The 20,584-nt window shown below is 36.2% G+C and overlaps 1 protein-coding gene across 2 annotated transcripts in view; it reads right to left on the minus strand.

The window, feature by feature from the left end:
* Positions 1-20,584, minus strand: part of LOC138706683 (uncharacterized) — a 160,025-nt gene that overhangs the window by 138,702 nt on the left and 739 nt on the right. For both annotated transcript variants that reach the window (XM_069836253.1, XM_069836252.1), the window contains exon 3: positions 10,362-10,506. In XM_069836253.1, coding sequence (XP_069692354.1) covers positions 10,362-10,506 — 145 coding nt within the window. The remainder of the gene's footprint in view (positions 1-10,361; positions 10,507-20,584) is intronic.

Raw genomic sequence — 20,584 nt, forward strand, 5'->3', positions numbered from 1 at the left:
GCAGGGCTCCGTATTAGGACCACTACTTTTCTCTATCTACATTAATGACGTATCAAAGAACTTACAGTATTGCCGATATCACCTCTATGCCGACGACCTACAACTTTACATACATTCCAGACCCAATACGATCAATGAATCGATTGACAAGTTAAATTGTGACCTAGCCACTGTCTCCACTTGGGCGGCCAATTTCGGACTCGCACTTAATCCAAGTAAGACTCAAGCCATAATTATTGGACATAAGCGTTTAGTTAACTCCCTTAATAACAGTAATCTTTCAGTTGTTACCCTTAACAACACGCTAATCCCTTATTCATCTGTCGTAAAAAATCTTGGCTTCTTTTTTGATAATAATCTAAGTTGGAATTTTCAAGTTAAAGAAACGATAAAAAAAATCTGTTCCTCCATTCACTGTTTGAGTCGCTTGAGAAACTTCTTGCCCCAGCAACTAAAACTTACCCTAGTGCAAACCCTAGTAACGCCGCACTTCGATTATTGTGACGTTTTGTTAAGTGACCTAAGTTCTGAATTGTCAGTCAAGTTACAGCGAGCTCAGAATATGTGCGTCAGATACGTGTGCAACATCCGACGGTATGATCACATATCACCATCCTTCGCAAGTCTCTCGTGGCTCCGACTTAAAGAACGTAGAACTTTACACTCTTTGTCTTTACTCTTTCGAATTCTGCACACTTCAACACCAAATTACCTTTCGTCTCGTTTCTCTTATCTATACTCTAACCACGACGTAAATACCAGATCACTTATCTGTGGCACGCTAAGTATACCTCTTCATAGAACATCTTGTTATTCATCATCTTTTACAATATCCACCTTGCGTCAATGGAATTCCTTGTCACAAAGTATTAGGGGCTGCAAGACAATAAACACCTTTAAGAACAGCTTAAAAGATAACCTTATTAGCATTTCACTCCAATCATACTGATTTAAACTATCACTGACTACATTGTTACTTTTTTCTTTAGACATCATCCTGATTGTGCTGTATTTTAATTGTCTCGTAATAATCTCTTTCTATTACCTAATATTATTTGAAATATATTAACATTCTATGTATTTTAGTTTAATTCTGCTACACAGTTTATTTCAGTGTTTAATTAATAGTTCATAGTATTTTGTTGTTTAATTTGTAAATAACTTTTGTATACATGTAACTCTCATCTAAATCAAATTGTTGGATTCTTTGTAAGTTCATGCATATGTATATACACTTTTTGCTGGTTGAGTGGAAGAGAAGGCCTTACGGCCTTAACTCTGCCAGCTAAAATAAATCATTATTATTATTATTATTATAATTACATAGTTATTACTATAAAACACAGCAATAAGACATTATTATGTTTCCTTGTAATGAGGTTCAAAAACAAACTGCTATCTATCACGGCATACTAAATACTATTGCCAACTACTCAGAGCACAATCTTCTTTATACTGTGCTCAGAGTGGAAATACGAAACAAGAATACTTAACCTCAAAAGTAAGATAAGCTGAAATGTTACATGAACAGAATAAAAACACGAAAGGTTTTTACAGACATTTACCCATTTATTACTTGAATTTACAGTTACTGAAAACGCAATTTTCAAAGTTAAATTTTATTGACATTTCTTGATTTTCTGTGACTGAACTGAAGTATTGTACGAGGCGTCTTATCAGATAAGATGCTTCCTTATAAAGCATCTTATCAAAAAACACGACTGTGATTGGTTAATTTCAAGGCGATTCTGAAACGTTATTGGCCAATATCGCAAATTCATCCTATAAGTTGAATAATCTTGGTAACTCACATGACACTTGAAATATATTTTACATTATGATAAAGAAAACACAAAAGTTTGCTGTTTGAAATCCTGATCCAGTCAAATTTTTATACATAATATTAGGAACTCTGAGAAGTTAACACACACAAAGCTTTTTAAAGCCTATTTATAAAATTACAATCATTTGATAACTTACAGTACATTATCATAATACATTACATAATGAAACTTAAACACGAGAATTTTCCAATACTTTGCAGATTCACTTCTGTTATTACATTGTCTTTAGTGTGACATATTTCATTTTTACTTTGGGGACACTTCCACAGCTTCCCGTGTTTCACAACAGCTTCAAACTTAAAATCCCATTTATAATGAATTCAGTAACAATCTCTGGAAAACGCACATCATCATATTTTACCACTACCCAATCATCAACTTCAAAGTCAATTTCTTTTTTTCTGCTCTGCCATGTTACTTCTTTGCTTCCAATGTGGTATGGCCAGTTATTTCACCATCAAGAAATCCTAAGTGATAGATTTTGGCAGTACTCAAGAAAGATTTGCAATTCTTGATCGAAGTTTAAAGACTTATTTATAGTTTTCTGCTTCTTTGAAGATGTTCTCTGTTCATGACAATGGCTGCCAACTTAGAAGTAGCTCTACGGATTTATTGCTTCAACAAAATTAATTGCATTGTTAAATATGTATTTCCTGCTTCTTACAGCCCCAACAATTCCATCTGCAGGCCCATTCCCCTGCAACATTGCAAAATACTTCCAGACTGTCCTAATTCATGCATATTGCTGAGAACTTTTATTGCAATGTACCTGCTGTTAACAATTTGATAAATTATGCCACTTCTCTAATACCATTTGGCAGTTCTTCAAAGAGTCTGTCAATATATGGAATTACAGTAGTACTAAGACAAAAGAATGAGACATTCCTAAATACCAAATATGGCAGTAGAGATCAAACTTGACTCTGCTGCCATTGAACACTCTAAATTGTATCTTGAGCAATACAGGTGTAATAATCAGAGAAGTCAACTTGCATCGTTGTTTATGGAGTGGAAATCAGCAATTACGTATAAGTTTGGTAACTCTTTGATCGCTCTCTCTTCATGAAGCAGACTTTAAAAACGTAGGAGCTATGTCCACAATGTGATACACCAGAGCCTGTACAGTTCCTTCCTCCAGTACTTTCAAAAACCTGCCATTACTTTCGTGCCATACAAACCATTCCACATTGTACTTCAATTTCCTATATTGGAGAGTAAGAGAATTTGGCATTATTGCCAAGAACTTACCATTAGATAACAACAACAACATTTGGTTTTATTGCCAAGAACTCAGCATTTGTTAACAACAACAACATTACACTCCTGTGAATTAGCACACATCTCCTGAAGTTTGCTTGCCATCAAACACACTTAAAAAATGCATTTTGCACACTTAAGAAAAGAAGACAAGTAATGTCATTTATGGGGCATCTTTTTTAAGAGTATTAATAGCACTGATGAAGCTCTCGTGATATTTTATTTCGGTAGATTATTTTACGATGCTTTATCAACAGCTTAGGTTATTTAGTGTCTGAATGAGATGAAGGTGATAATGCTGGTGAAATGAGTCCGGGGTCCAACACCGAAAGTTACCCAGCATTTGCTCATATTGGGTTGAGGGAAAACCCCGGAAAAAACCTCAACCAGGTAACTTGCCCCGACCGGGAATCGAACCCGGGCCACCTGGTTTCGCAGCTAGACATGCTAACCGTTACTCCACAGGTGTGGACCTCTCGTGATATTAACAGACACGTTATGAGGAAGTTTGTTTCGGCAAATTTGCTTTCTCAATGACTTTACTACTTTCTTCTCTAAATATAGTATATGTTTCTTTCAATGAAAAGAGTAAGTGAATTACCAGTACTTTTTTTTTACCACTGCCATCTCTTACAGTTATATTCCTCAGTCCAGGCACCCATTGCTGTCATCCCGTTCACAGAACTTACGTACAGCACTAGTTGTTTCAACACTTAATGCTGTTGTTCTAGGAAACCTTTCTGTGGGTAAAGGTTCAAAAAATGTACGGTATAATCTTCTGATGACAGCATTCTTTTTGGGGAGGGAGGAGGGACTGAGTTTGAAAGCGAATGGTTTTTTTTTTTGGCAGTTAGTTTCTCTAAAGTTGACATATTTTTTTATGGTGGAGACAAAACTTGACGGGGTAATTTTTTTTACGGTCAGAAGATGTTTCATTCTATTGCTTGCTGTATTTGGCAACCCGTTTTCTTCCTTGTCATCTCCTTTCTCCTTCAACCTTTATTTCTTCACTTGTGCTCAAATGTTTTTACTTTTCTTTCTTCCTCTTCTTACATGTTTTCACTGTCCCATTGTATCTTATTCCATATTCTTCAAACTTACCATCTTCTTTTAGTTTTTGCCTTCTCATTTTCTCAGAAACAGTTATTGGCATGCTGAAACAAATTACACCACACTATTAACGGCAATGATCATGGTAGTAATTCAAATTGACAAAAATATTTGCTAAAAAAAAAGCTGTTTGCAAAATTAAACTCTATCTAAATATCTATTTATCAACTGTAGCTTCTATTACGTAGTACAGTGATTTAAATTTGAACAACCATGGTTGTGGAAAAGCAACATTTATATTAAGAAGAAAATGCAAGATATGTTTTCTTTCATCAGTATGTATGTGAGAACTTCAATAAAAATTATGGTTGGTGACTGACATTACACATTTTAGGTTATATTAAATAAAGGGTTTCAAATTGGATAAGACTAATCTACACGAAATAATTTCACAGATATTCAAGGTTTAAGTTCAGCTGCAAACGGTAATACTGCCAAACTTAATTGCACAATTACAGCACTCAGCAGTTAAGGGAACAGACTTCATATTTAACACTTAAGATAAGAAACTTAATTTTTGTGATATTGTGGGATAGTTACGCTGGCTTGAAACACTTCAAATATACATTGTTCATTTGTAACATATCATAGACCTTGTTTCAATAACAGCTGAGAACCGAGAAAAAAACCAAAAGAGCCATCTATGTCCACCAAAAAATTTATTCATGAACCAGACAGGGATCAAACCACGTCTCCATAATGGTACACAGAGAGGCTAATCACTCTGCCACATAGACTAGATTTAGATCTAGTTTTAGGACTATGACACACAGAAGCACTCATGCTTTTCAATTACTATACAACACAAGAATTTTCAATATTACTATGTTGTTTTCTTACCTTCAAATTCATCAAATTGGCACAATGAAAGATATCAACATGTACTCTTCAAAGTCAACACAACTTGGTGATTGGTGAAGACACATTATGAAAAACAAAATTTCCTAAAGTAACATTGATGTATTTTTATAAAATTTTCTTGTGTACGTGAAGTGATCAAATACCTTGGCGCAACAGTAACAAAATATATAAATGATACTTGGGAGGAAATTAAATGCAGAATAAATACGGGAAATGCCTGTTATTATTCGGTTGACAAGCTTTTTATATTACCGGTTGTTCTTTATGGTTGTGAAACTTGGACTCTCACTTTGAGAGAGGAACATAGGTTAAGGGTGTTTGAGAATAAGGCACTTAGGAAAATATTTGGGGCTAAGAGGGATGAAGTTACAGGATAATGAAGAAAGTTACACAACACAGAACTGCAAGCATTGTATTCTTCACCTGACATAATCAGGAACATTAAATCCAAACATTTGAGATGGGCAGGGTATGTAGCACATATGGGCGAATCCAGAAATGCATATAGAGTGTTAGTCGGGAGGCCAGAGGGAAAAATATCTTTGGGGAGGCCGAGACGTAGATGGGAAGATAATATAAAAATGGATTTGAGGGAGGTGAGATATGATGATAGAGAATGGATTAATCTTGCTCAGGATAGGGACCAATGGCGGGCTTATGTGAGGGCGGCAATGAACCTGCGGATTCCTTAAAAGCCAGTAAGTAAGTAAGTATGTGAAGTGATCAATGTATATATTTGAGCTCCAAATTTTTCATTGTAGACTGGAGATATAGTATATATTGATTTATTGAAATCTTCTGTCCTCAAATGAGGTTCACTAAGATGATCCAGAAATTAGAACAAAATATTTTAAACAAAGAAAAGCATAAATAGAACATAAAAATAATAACAAGTAACAAGATGAATAATAATAAAATAATACGAGCAAACGTATAAAAGAAATGTGAATTTTTTAAAATTTGTTATTTTACGACACTTTATCAACTGCTGTGGTTATACAGCATCTGAGTGAGATGAAGGCGATGAGTCCAGCGTTCATCGCCGAAAGTTGCTCAGCATTTGCTCTTAATGGGTTGAGGGAAAACCCCAGAAAAATCTCAACCATGTAATTTGTCCCAACACGATTTGAATCTGGGCCCGCTAACCGTTACCCCACAGTGGTGGATTGATCTGTCGTTATCAGCCATCATCAGGACTCACCAATCAGGCAAAATTTCACCAGTTAGCATGGTCTGACTACAGAAGCGCAATTTAAAAAAATCAGACTTACTTTCGCTCATCAAGAAAAAATTTTTACTCGTCACAGAACAGACAAGTGCTTTTTTCAAGCTCTGGTCATCATACTCACTGAATCAGAAACTTGGTCTGTCACATTGCTCATACTACCTGTCATGCCTTTCGGAGTTTATTACGATTTTCTTCTATTTCCTAGAGTCTATCATTTATTGAGGAACTACCACAGAACTTTAGCACAATGAAAGTGCTCAAATATCATTCTTGGTGAAATTTATTCTCATTTTTACATGTACATCAGGCCAGGAAGTTCATGCATTTGCATATTGGCCTACAGTAAAACCTGTTCAAATTGGAACCTGAATAATCTGGAATCCTGTCTATTTCGGAACAATTTATTGGTCCCAGCGAAATTCGTATGTATTATGTATAATTTTTCCTGAATAAAACAGAAACTGCCCAACGCGGAAACAGAAACTGCCTGCTATGGTTCAAAACAGAAATAATATTTTGGGCACACTGTGTTAATGTAAACTATATTTTGAAACAGCGTATAATTTCAAGGAATATACGAAATATGTAGGTCACTAAATAAAAACAAGTTTGCTTTGCAAAATTTTAGAGGGCACGAGGGTGTCAGCCTGTCAGTAATAAATTTTATTACCCTGTTGACTGGGCAGAGGAGTCCCTTCAAAGTTTTTCAATGCTTCACACCCGTATACTGTCGTAGCTGGATAGAGAGCAAGTGTAGTGATTTCCTGGTAAAAAAAACGTTGCGTAAAAAGTGGCATTAACATTAAGTGATGAAGTAAAAGTTATCGAGTTAAAGGAAAATTGGAAACAAAGTCTATGTGAAATAATATTGAAGTACGGTTGTGGAAAACTCAGATGTGACACTTTAAAAAGTAAAGATCATAATGAGTGAGTGGCTTGCGGCCAGTATTGGCGACATAAAAGGAACCAGAAAGCAACTGTTTATGTGGAAATAAATGAACTGTTGTGGGAGTGGGTTCTTCATGACCTTTCAAAGAACATGCCAATTTCTGGATCTATTCTGCAACAGGCAAAGAAATTAGATAAGCCAGAATTCAAGGCTTCTAATGGATGGCTCCTAGTCCAATTAATTAATAATGTGTAGTGATATGCAGTACTATATTATAATATAGTGTTAGATATTAAATTGAATGGGATTAGTAAACTTTAGTAGTTTTTAATGAATGAGTTATGATAACATGGAACAGTATGTTTTCATATACAATATTTTTACCAAGTGTGAATTGTGGAGGAAAATGCGTAGAAAATTTCAATAGAAATATCTGGAATCTCCAGTTCCATGTAGGAGTACAATATATAAACTGGTAGCAAAATTCAGAAACACAGGTTTGGTTTTGTACAAGATGAGGGAAAGGAGATAAAAACACCTGTTAACTGAGGACACATTAGACGACATAGGGAATAGACTGGAAAATCTGTGCACGTCGCTACCTATAAAGTAGCCACATTCAATTAGTAGGCTAGCGGTGTCAAAGAGGATGGAAGCTTTGTAGTTTCAATAATTTTAATTATGTCGCTGTCCATTGTCGTCGTCAAGTCTTTTGAAGGCCGCTCCAATACTCCACGCGGAGTGTATAAACCAGAGTTGCAAATTTTAGCAGTGTGGCTTGTTCTAGTTCACAGTGAAAATTAATTATATTACAGTTCAGTGTATAATAAAAATGTGGAGGCCGTGGGAAGCGAGTGAAGTGTCGGAACCGATACCCATGAACGTCAATAACGATGAAGGTAATAATAATAATAATAATAATAATAATAATAATAATAATAATATATCAGAGTTAAATAATCATTCAAATTCAAAAGCTAGACCAAAATTATGTAAGCAGTGTCAAACGTTTGTGTGCAATGCTCACACGTATGTTCTGAAAAACAATTTAGGTCAAGGAAAAATTTCGGAGACATCTAAAATTCTTAAATTAAATAGAAATACTGTAAGTAAAATTGTAAAGAAGGGACCTAAGACACCTAAAAAGCGTGGACACAAAGTCACAAAATTTAATAAAGTAGATGGTTTTACGTGTGATTACATTCGCCGTGAAATATGTAGTTCTTACAATAAGGGCCAATCCTTAACAATAAAAGAATTATTACAAAAAGTCAAACTTTCCGGTTTTCCTTATGGAGAAACATTTAATTATTTCTTTAAATAATTAATTTAAAATAAATAATATAAATAATCTTCAAATTAACTCATGCTTTGAGCAATTAAGCCTAGCCCATATCCATGTTATATTAATATATAGCAGCAACAAACAAGACGTGACAACGTCGCATTTTCATTTTATTATTGGTGCATGCAATAAAGACCTACAAATCTTAAAAGGAATGCCGCTGTCTAATAATTAAACGAGGCAACTTTAAAAGATGTGTTGTACATCAATCGCGAATGTGTTCAAGAAATGTGAAATGTGCCAGGCAGCTGTGGGTCGTCATTTTGAACATTTTTTTAAGCATAAGGTAAGTTTTCATAAAGCTACTTTCACCGCAGATGCACACGTGTTTTAGCAGCTGTTGCCGCACCCTTATAATGGTACGTTGGCAATGTGTCGACTCCATTCTGCTGATAATCCATACCTCTGTATATTTGAATATATATAAACATTTGCTGGCAAATATAACATGCATCCATGCTAAACATACACACAAGACATGTTGTAGGAGTAAAAAATGTTCATTTTCAGAATCCAAAGCCTTTGTTACCATGTCCAAGTTGAAAACTGAATCATTTCTGAAATCTATTTGATTGTAATCCTTCCGAAGAAGACTGCCTTTGCCAGTATCTAGAACACTTCTTTCGGAAATAACACGCCCTTCAATTTTGAAAGCAACAATTATTTTACCAAAAGAGGTGCGTCTTATACTCGAGTAAACGTAATACTATAATTACAGTAGAACCCCGATTATCCATCACCCTATTAACCGATTGTCGGATTATCCGACTGTCTTCCTCTTGCTTCTTTTTTCTACAGAAATATATGAAGTTCTGTACATTATATTTTTTCGAGAGAGGATTATTACAAGACTTCGCCCTTACACAGTATGGTCTACTGTACAAGTTGTCTTACGGCATAACTTCTGTATAAAATTTCTTCCACGAGTATCAAAAGAAATCGTGTTGTACTAAGTATCAAAAAGTGCAAATAGAGTGGTTTAGGGAACGAGAAACTGTGGCATATCTCAGAATACGAGAGTGGAATCACAACTATATGCAATTTAATAAAAATCCAAGGATAACGTGTATAAAGTACCGGTACGTAAATCTACAACATGAAACGTCCACTTTTCCTATCTTCCGACAGACAGCCATTATAATGAGTTTCCTTGCAATTTAACAACTCGTTAACAACCAGACTTACATCATTGAAGTTCTGATTCACTATCTAGCGTATTCAATACAAGGCCATATAGAAGCTTACGAGCGTGTAAGTATATTCACTCAATTTACGAAAATCTTTTATGGTATGGATTATCCGATTTTTTCGATTAACCATTCAGCCCACCCCCTTCATTAACACGGATAATAGAGGTTCTACTGTAACATGATTCTTTCTTTTCATCCAATAGTCAGTACCGGATAAAAAACTGACGCTATACTAATAAATCTGAACCTTGTGAAGGTCATATATTAATAAAAGTGTGTATTTTCTTATGGAAATGAGAAAACATTCACGTGAAATGCTACGCATTGTATAATATTACGATAAAATTCATGTACAACCACGCATAACAGTAAAAAATACCACTTTTGCATCTTTCCCACACTATAAAATCCAACACTTATTTTGCATAAAATCAGAGCTTCCAAACTGTGCACTATTTTTTTTCTTTTTTTAGAGGATATGAGCGGTACTTGTCAAAGGATCTCTAAGAAAGGTTAAATAATGTAAAAGCTGTTTACTAAAGATCACTACTTTCTTTTCCCCATCTCATTCGACCAGCAGCTCTTAGCTAATTCAAGTAATTTGGCTAATTCAAGTAATTTGCAACAAAATTCTTACCTATACTCTCCTTCGACCACTGGTATAATTCACATTCCTTGATAGTTTTAGTGAGTGGAACCAGAAGTCCATGTTTAGGCTCACAAGTGAAGAGGTGTCTGCTTCCCCATGTGCCATCAATGCCTCCATAAGGTAGAGGACTATCCTGAAAAAAAAAGAAAAGAAAAGAAAAAATGTTACCTTCATTTCAAATATTCACATTATTCAATATGTTGTTGTTTTCTAATGCCAGGCGTTTGACAGTAAAGTCATTTGACCTCTTGCACTCCAATATTTTTCAAAGATATATCATGGCCAGCCACTGAAGCACAGATTTTGAGGTATCTGAATCCATTTCTTGGTTTGAGTTGCACAATGGGCAGTTAGGGGATTGAGATATTCCAATTCTATGCAGGTGTTTGGCCAAACAATCATGGCCTGTTGCCAATCTAAATGCAGCTACAGAACATTATACAATATATACAAGAGGAAAGGAAAGAAAACTGACAACTCGACCCCCACAAGTACTAACATTGTAACTCATTTTTTACATTTTTCAGGAGATGAAAATGAAGTTTTAAAATGATCGTGTAAATTAGTGTATACAAAAATGTAGAGTAACAATAAGATTTTACATACAATTGGGAAGGTTTAGGGCTATATAATGATAGTACTGGGAGAAAAAGAAACAATTTAATCACCATATTAACTAGGACAACTCAAAACCATAAAAAATTGAGTTACAATGTTAGTACTTGGGAGGGTCGAACTATGCACAATAAATTGTCACGAATAACTAGTGTCTCCTAGGAAATATTACAAATTTCAGTTATTGTCAGAAAAAAAAGGTACTCATAACTACAGACAGGAAGTTAGTACCAAAACATAGATTTCAGGTTGTGTGCGGCCACGCATATAGATCATGTCACTAGTTGTCTGCTGTGTATACTATACTCTGTTCATATAAACAACTCACAGTATAACAGCAACTGTGGATGGATGACTTTCGTAACTACATTACAGTAATATACACAGTAGAGAAGCAGTTTCATTATGTGCTAACATTTTCAGCTGAGTTGTGCAGTTTAGTGAGCGGTTTTTAACATGGCAGAATTTAAATCTTCCGAACACACGAAATTGAATGCAAAACTTCAAGATTTACTGGTAATCATACAATTCTATCTGCAAATGAAGATATATATTATGTGGAAATTATATAATGTGTATACATAATGTATGTGAATGGGCGAATCCAGAAATGCATATAGAGTGTTAGTTGGGAGGCCGGAGGGAAAAAGACCTTTGGGGATGCCGAGACGTAGATGGGAAGATAATATTAAAATGGATTTGAGGGAGGTGGGATATGATGGTAGAGACTGGATTAATCTTGCTCAGGATAGAGACCAATGGTGGGCTTATGTGAAGGCGGCAATGAACCTCCGGGTCCCTTAAAAGCCATTTGTAAGTAAGTAAGTAAGTAAGTATACATAATGTAAAGAAGGAATATTATTTCAGGGAAATACGAAATATTTATATGGAATATTTTTCTTTGCATGGGGATACATCATTCAAGAAAACATTCTACTTCAAAATTTGATTCAAAATAGACAAATTTCAAACAATTATTGTCTACAGATTACTTTCCTGCAGTCCAGAAACATAGAAACGACTGACGCCATGAGATGTGGAAGAATAATTACACTGAACAACAAGAATTTTGTTCCGACTTAGAATTATGTGTCCATTATGGTTTGGTGTGTGCTGAATCTGAAAATGCATTTCTTTCTTCGTATCACGTAAGGTTTTTAAGATATACTAGGATTTCACTTTTCTATAAGTGCTCTCCCAGGAAACATCTGGCGCGGGTTAGGGGTTGTAAACCAAAACAGAAGGCATTTTATGAGTTCATGACACGCACGCACGCACACACACACACACACACACACACACACACACACACACAATATTCAAGCAGAAGTTTGCCACTGCTTCTTTTCTGATTTCCTTGCTATTTGTTTTCCAGTGTCTACACTTATTTCTGCCCAATTCTTACTGTGTGAATTCTGATTATCTTTATGAAGTATTTCTATCTCTGATTTAGCTTTGATTTTGTTAGCTAGTGTTTGGGTTCTTAAGGAGAGAGGATGATATTTTTTGAAGCTTGTTTCCTATTTGGTGTAAAATATTAATTTTTTGTATGGAGAGATCTCATAGCTGTAGCAACTCAACCAAAAATAAATATTAAAAAAAATATATTTGGGGGCCCAGATTTGAAAAAAAAAAATACCCAATGCAGGATTTTACTAAAACCGATATAGGCCTATCTAAACCATTTTTAAAGGTAAATTCATCCAGTTTTTTGCAATATACTTGCAAAAACATGCTCTACAAACTGTCTGTAACAGAATTTTGATATTAGTCCCTATGTTTGTAAAATAAACAATTAAAATTTAATAACAATTTTCTGATTTCCTTTCTTGCAAACAAACGGACGTAGATTTAAAATGAAATCAATTAACAAAATTCTGTTACAGAGAAAAGTTTCCTAATAGTCTAACGAATGTGTGTTCTAAGTTTCATGCATGTATCTTTATATCCAGAAGTTATATCCATTTTTATCTGGCAATTAGCAAAAAAATGAAGTTACCGTAAACCGATAAAAGGGGGGGCGAGTGATTTAAAAATCAATAGTGCAGGAAGTTTAAAAATGGCGTCTCAACATCTGATAAGGGCACAAATACCCACGAAATGTTATGCAATGCATTCCACACACATATCAAAGAGTATTTTAAAGAAAAAAATTTTTTTTTTAATTCAATTTACCGGAGACAACAATAAAAGGGGGCGAGTGATTTAAAAATCCATAACGCAGGAAGTTTAAAAATGGCGTCTCAACATCTGATAAGGGCACAAATACCCACAAAATATTATGCTATGCATTCCACACATATCACAGAGTATTTTAAAGAAAATTTCTTTTCTTTTTTTAAATTTACTCATTTTTCACCAAAAAATACCACCCTCTCCACTTAAAGATTTTATTTTGACGATACAATCTTGTGCCTTTTTTTTTATCAGCATTCATTCTTACTTAGTTGCACAGTATGTGTTAAATTTGTTAGCTATCTTCTTCCTATCTGATATTTCTTTTCCGTTTAACTTTACTGGTCGTTCAGTTCTAGATGGAAATTTATTGCTGAATTCATTCATGAACTGATAATTTTTTTATAGCTTCTATTATTCTGTCCATTTCCTACAGTTCTAATTGTCTGCTGAGAACCAAATTCCACCGTGACATTCTTCACTTTTCACTTCTAGCACCAAATCTTAACTATAAAGACAAAATTATTTTTTGTGAAACTGAACTGTAACTTTCAACCAAGTTTAGAAACGAATCATATTTAAGATTACGATGAAAGAGTAATGGAACGTAGAAAAATTCTCTCCGGAGCCGGGATTTGAACCCGGGTTTTCAGCTCTACGTGCTCATGCTTTATCCACTAAGCCACACCGGATACCACTCCGGCATCGGACAGAATCGTCTCAGATTAAGCTGCAAATCTTGGGTTCCCTCTAGTGGCCGCCCTTTGCACTACGTCATAGATGTCTATGAACGTAGGACCGACGTCCACACATGTGCTGAGGTGCACTCATTATGAGTGACTAGTTGGCCGGGATCGGATGGAATAAGTGCAGTCTTAAATCACAAAGTGATTTACGCATATCATATATATTATTTTAGTGTACCGAAGTACATATGATATTTCCATGCAGATATTCTGCGTCATCATATGATGAAAGAGTAATGGAACGGAGAAAAATTCTCTCCGGCGCCAGGATTTGAACCCGGGTTTTCAGCTCTACGTGCTGATGCTTTATCCACTAAGCCACACCGGATACCATCCCGGTGTCGGACAGAATCGTCTCAGATTAAGCTCCAACTCTTAGGTTCCCTCTGTCCGATGCAGGGGTGGTATCCGGTGTGGCTTAGTGGATAAAGCGTCAGCACGTAGAGCTGAAAGCCCGGGTTCAAATCCCGGCGCCGGAGAGAATTTTTCTCCGTTCCATTACTCTTTCATCGTATGATGACGCAGAATATCTGCATGGAAATATCATATGTACTTTGGTACACTAAAATAAAAAATAATATATAAAATAATATATATTTAAGATTTGTTTACAGATTCAGGAGAACAGATTCATTACAAATGCTGAACAAATAGAGAATACACGACTTTTTGAAAGCTACTTCTGCATAACAATAGGAAGAGTTCAATACAAGTCTTTTCTCCTAAACAAGATAATTAAGCAGTGTTGATATCAATTATAAAATACAATCTTACAAGATAACCTTAAAATTAAACTTATAAATAAAAGATTTTAGTTAAAATTAGCATATGGCATATCCTTAATTAAGACCACCCGAGTGGTATAAATGAAATTGTATAATCTGCAAGGAATCTTTAAGAATTTGGGTGATAATTTTTTGAATTTCAAAAGATGGTATTGATAATTGTAAAAAAAAAAAATTATATGTAAATTTAGGTAAAGAACCCCGAGCACCAAAAAATAAACCTGTTACTGACCAATTGAAGAGGGGGATGTTATGCTTGGCACTAAGGTAGGGAATACAAGACTCATAAATGGCATTCTTTTCCTGATCAATCTGATGAGCTTGGTTTAAATCTCTCTCCATGCATATAGTTGGATCTATGATAATAGCCTTTTGTTGTTGCCTGTTTATTGCTATTATATCCACTCTTCTGTGAGAGTCATCTTTAGAAATGCAGTGAACATATTCATGAACTTCTCAACCCTTGTTCCGAAGAAGACAGGTGACAGCTCCATGGACTCTATGATGCCTGTTGTTAACACAATAACTCTCCTTTCCGACAAAAGCCCAACACGTGGCCAAGGGTTTCTGTCTCGTTGCAGCCAGGTTGACAGCAATGGGTCATACTGAAAGCTCTGTCAGAAACAAAGTGCACTGCAAAACGGTTGCAGGACATCTTGATTGCATTAATGTATTCCGAAAATGACAAATTCTTCTTGGTGCTGTCCCATGAATTGACTCTTGGATATTCTACGTAAATACTACACTACTAGGGTGAAACTAGGGCTGAGGTAATTTCTGAAGTGAAAATCGTTGAATTTATAACGGATTTTTTTTTCTGCAGATGTAATTGATCATATATGCAAGGCATAACAAAAGCTTAAATTAACCAAACCTAACCTGTTACAGATTCGTATATGCAAGGTGTTTTCAACATATCTTTAATATTACCAAAAAAATTTAATGAAATTTGGTTGTAATAATAACATGGATAACATATTTAATTTTTTTGTTTTTAATACATGCAGCCCTACTTTCATTCGTTGACAAAACAAAAGAAGAATAACCAATGTCAACAACAGAAATGGCCCACATCGTGTATCTATGCCTTGAAAAATAAACTCGCTCTGATAATGATCTCATGCATATACAGAAACAAGTGCTGGAATCTTTCATTTAATAGAGTATATTATAAATTTATGACCACGGATAATTACAGTATTTTTCAATTTTGTGATACAATAGAGCAGTTCGTTCGTCATTGTGGAAGAAGCAGCATAAGAGACTTTTGGGTTAAAGTTGTTGTTGTTTTCTAATGCCAGGCGTTTGACAATAAAGTCATTTGACCTCTTGCACTCCAATATTTTTCAAAGATATTATCATGGCCAGCCACTGAAGCACAGATTTTGAGGTATTCCGAATCCATTTCTTGGTTTGAGTTGCACAATGGGCAGTTAGGGGACTGATATATTCCAATTCTATGCAGGTGTTTGGCCAAACAATCATGTCCTGTTGCCAATTTAAATGCAGCTACAGACGATTTTCGTGGTAAATCGGGAATTAACTGGTGGATTATGATGCAGAGAGTTCCATTTTTTCCCTTGAGATTGTGTTATTAAATTTTGTTTGTTGAAGTCTAAGTATGTAGATTTAATAAATCTCTTCACAGAGTAATACGTAGATTTAGTAACAGGTCTGTAAGTAGCAGTGCTGCCCTTCTTTGCTAAAGCATCCACATTCTCGTTTCCCAGGATTCCACAATGGGATGGTATCCATTGGAATACAATTCTTTTATTGAGTGATATTAATTGAGAGAGCATTTTAGTTATTTCTGCTGTTTGAGATGAAGGTGTGTGTTTAGAGACTACTGATAGAATAGCTGCTTTGGAGTCTGACAATATAACTGCATTCTTAAATTTACTGATGTGGCATAGAAGATCCCTGAGACTTTCACTTATTGCAATGAGTTCTCCATCAAAACTTGTTGTTCCATATCCAAGATATCTATAAAGTGAGAAGAGACAACACGTGGAGATCAAGGATCCGTCGGTGTATAAATGAAGCCAGTTTTGTGGAAGGTACCATACCTAATATTGTCTCTAAAGAGAATTGTTTCGGTATTTCAGTGTTTACTTCTGATTGGGCTAAAGTAAAGATAAGTCAAAGCTAGTGTGAACGGTTTCAGTTCTTTTCTGTTATACCTCTGCCAGTAAACATTAGGTTTGCTCCAGCACGGTTCGGAATCGATTCTGAACTGCCTACTCATGCACAGTAGCCCAATGTGTGTTTCAACAAGATTAGAACTTATTCTGAACTGATACTGAACCCCCAGTCCTTATTCCAGCAGGCTTTAGAACTAGTTCGGAATAAGTGAAATTGGTTCTCGATTAAGAGCAGAACTGGGAATTCTAAACTGTTGATGCATGCGCAGATGGTTTAATCTGAAGTTATGGTTAAAATGCTTCGAGACTAGGCAGATTAATAAAAAAAAAAGTCCATCATGAGTGATTTGGAAGGTGATAGTGATATACTCGTATTTTATGACGAATTAAGTTCGGAAGATGAATATAATTTTAATATGAGAAGGAACTCTGAAGGCCGTGAAAGAACAGTTCAAGAAACGTTCCAACAACATAAAATCCCGAACTAGTTCTGACACCGTACACAACTGGCACATGCATCGAAAGAAGTTCGGTATTAGTTCAGAATGTGTTCTGAATTGCTTGCTGGAACAAACCTAGTATCTTTAGTAAACACAACACAACAGTGCCAAGTATCAGGAAGCCCAGGGCCGTGACAAAGTTATAGTTGGCTAGATGAGGTGATAGCTAGGCTATATGACAGGAGATGAAAGAGTAATGGAACAGAGAAAAATTCTCTCTGTCGGATCCCGGCCAACTAGTCACTCATAATGAGTGCACCTCAGCACATGTGTGGACTTCAGTCCTACGTTCATAGACATCTATGACGTAGTGCAGAGGGTGGCCACTGGAGGGAACCCAAGAGTTGAAACTTAATCTGAGACGATTCTGTCCCACGCCGGGGTGGGTATCCGGTGTGGCTTAGTGGATAAAGCATCAGCACGTAGAGCTGAAAACCCGGGTTCAAATCCCGGCGCCGGAGAAAATTTTTCTCCGTTCCATTACTCTTTCATTGTATGATAACGCAGAATATCTGGATGGAAATATCATACAGTATGTACTTCGGTACATTAAAATAATATATATGACAGGAGACCAAGATACCACTATAAAAGATCACAGTTGTATTGTATTGTATTTGATTGCCAACATTTACATCCATGTAATGTGGACCTCACAATTTTAGTATCCGGTGTCACAATTACGTTCATTACAGATATACCTTATATAGACGCTCTTTAAATTGATCAATTATTTCCATCTTTAAAAAACGTAACAACTTGATTTAGATCATTCGACAATTCTCACCTTTAAAAACTTAACAATTTGATTTAGATCATCCTAAATTGCCACTTTTACGACTCTGTTCTTGATTTTCGGTACACTTATATCGGACACAGTCTGTTTCTGATAATACTTGTTACTAAAACATACTACCCCATTGTCCCATAAGTTCATTATTATGTCTGTTTGTTGTATGCAATTCCTTTTTCAGATCTCACTAATTTTCTACATATTATACTTGCTATCCTAGCTAGCCTCCTCTGCCAGACTACCTATTTTCAATTATCTCTCTCGTTATACTTAACTTCCTATTACACCTCTCTAATTCATTCAGAATTGACACTTTTAACACTCTGTTCTTGATTTTCATATCACTTAGACTATATCGAACACACACTGTTTCTAATAATACTTGATACTAAAACTTATTACACCATTGTCCAAAATGCTTGTTATTATATCTGTTTCATGTGTACCTTTCATTTTCCGATCTCACTAATTTTCTACATATTATACTAGCTAGCCTCCTCCCCCATACTCCTTATCTATTTTATTAGACTATATCGAACACACTCTGCTTCTAAATATACCGTACTTGAGGTCACAGTTGGTTATATGAGGGGACAGCTAAGTGACAGGATGTCGACGACTGTGATAAGATTAGAGTTTGATGAGGGGATAGCTAACTGACAGGAGGCCAAGAATCATGACAAAGAGTGAGTTAAATGAGGACCTAGTTAAGTGATAGGAAGCCGAGGACTTTGAAAAGGTTAGAGTGGGTTGGTCAAGAACTGTGACAAAGAGTGGGTTAAATGAGGACCTAGTTAAGTGACAGGAGGCCGAGGACTTTGAAAAGATTAGAGTGGGTTGGTCAAGAACTGTGACAAAGAGTGGGTTAAATGAGGACCTAGTTAAGTGACAGGAGGCCGAGGACTTTGAAAAGATTAGAGTGGGTTGGCCAAGAACTGTGACAAAGAGTGGGTTAAATGAGGACCTAGTTAAGTGACAGGAGGCCGAGGACTTTGAAAAGATTAGAGTGGGTTGGCCAAGAACTGTGACAAAGAGTGGGTTAAATGAGGACCTAGTTAATTGACAGGAGGCCGAGGACTTTGAAAAGATTAGAGTGGGTTGGCCAAGAACTGTGACAAAGAGTGGGTTAAATGAGGACCTAGTTAAGTGACAGGAGGCCGAGGACTTTGAAAAGATTAGAGTGGGTTGGCCAAGAACTGTGACAAAGAGTGGGTTAAATGAGGACCTAGTTAAGTGACAGGAGGCCGAGGACTTTGAAAAGATTAGAGTGGGTTGGCCAAGAACTGTGACAAAGAGTGGGTTAAATGAGGACCTAGTTAAGTGACAGGAAGCTGAGGACTTTGAAAAGGTTAGAGTGGGTTGGCCAAGAACTGTGACAAAGAGTGGGTTAAATGAGGACCTAGTTAAGTGACAGGAGGCCGAGGACTTTGAAAAGATTAGAGTGGGTTGGCCAAGAACTGTGACACAGAGTGGGTTAAATGAGGACCTAGTTAAGTGACAGGAAGCTGAGGACTTTGAAAAGGTTAGAGTGGGTTGGCCAAGAACTGTGACAAAGAGTGGGTTAAATGAGGACCTAGTTAAGTGACAGGAGGCCGAGGACTTTGAAAAGATTAGAGTGGGTTGGCCAAGAACTGTGACAAAGAGTGGGTTAAATGAGGACCTAGTTAAGTGACAGGAAGCTGAGGACTTTGAAAAGGTTAGAGTGGGTTGGCCAAGAACTGTGACAAAGAGTGGGTTAAATGAGGACCTAATTAAGTGACAGGAGGACGAGGACTTTGAAAAGGTTAGAGTGGGTTGGCCAAGAACTGTGACAAAGAGTGGGTTAAATGAGAACCTAATTAAGTGACAGGAAGCCGAGGACTTTGAAAAGGTTAGAGTGGGTTGGCCAAGAACTGTGACAAAGAGTGGGATAAATGAGGACCTAGTTAAGTGACAGGAGGCCGAGGACTTTGAAAAGATTAGAGTGGGTTGGCTGAGAACTGTGACAAAGAGTGGGTTAAATGAGGACCTAGTTAAGTGACGGAGGCCGAGAACTGTGACATGATTGTCACTCAGCTGTTCTCTCATCTAACCCACTCTAACCTTGTCACAGTCCTCGGCCTCCTGTCACTTTGAGCTGTTGCATTATGGCCGCTAGAGGTAACGTTTATAATCTCTCACGCCTGCCACAGTAGTTTATCGTATCAGCAGAGGTTAGATACGATTAGATGAGGAAATAATGACCAGGTCGCTTTCCCGTCACACTTAACCTAAGATCACTATACTACAGTTTTTCATAAGTGAAAGAATGGCGCAGTGTTAGATTGACTAGGGTTAAACCCATTGCACATGAACTAAAGGCTCTCCAATTGATAAAAATGAACTATTCATTAAATAAACTACTGGTATGATGAAGGGTTTCAGTAGGGACAGTATGCATTTTTGTTATACTTTACAGAACTGAACACACACTAGAA

Source organism: Periplaneta americana, chromosome 9 (assembly GCF_040183065.1).
Source record: "Periplaneta americana isolate PAMFEO1 chromosome 9, P.americana_PAMFEO1_priV1, whole genome shotgun sequence".
NCBI classification, from domain to species: Eukaryota; Metazoa; Arthropoda; class Insecta; order Blattodea; family Blattidae; genus Periplaneta; species Periplaneta americana.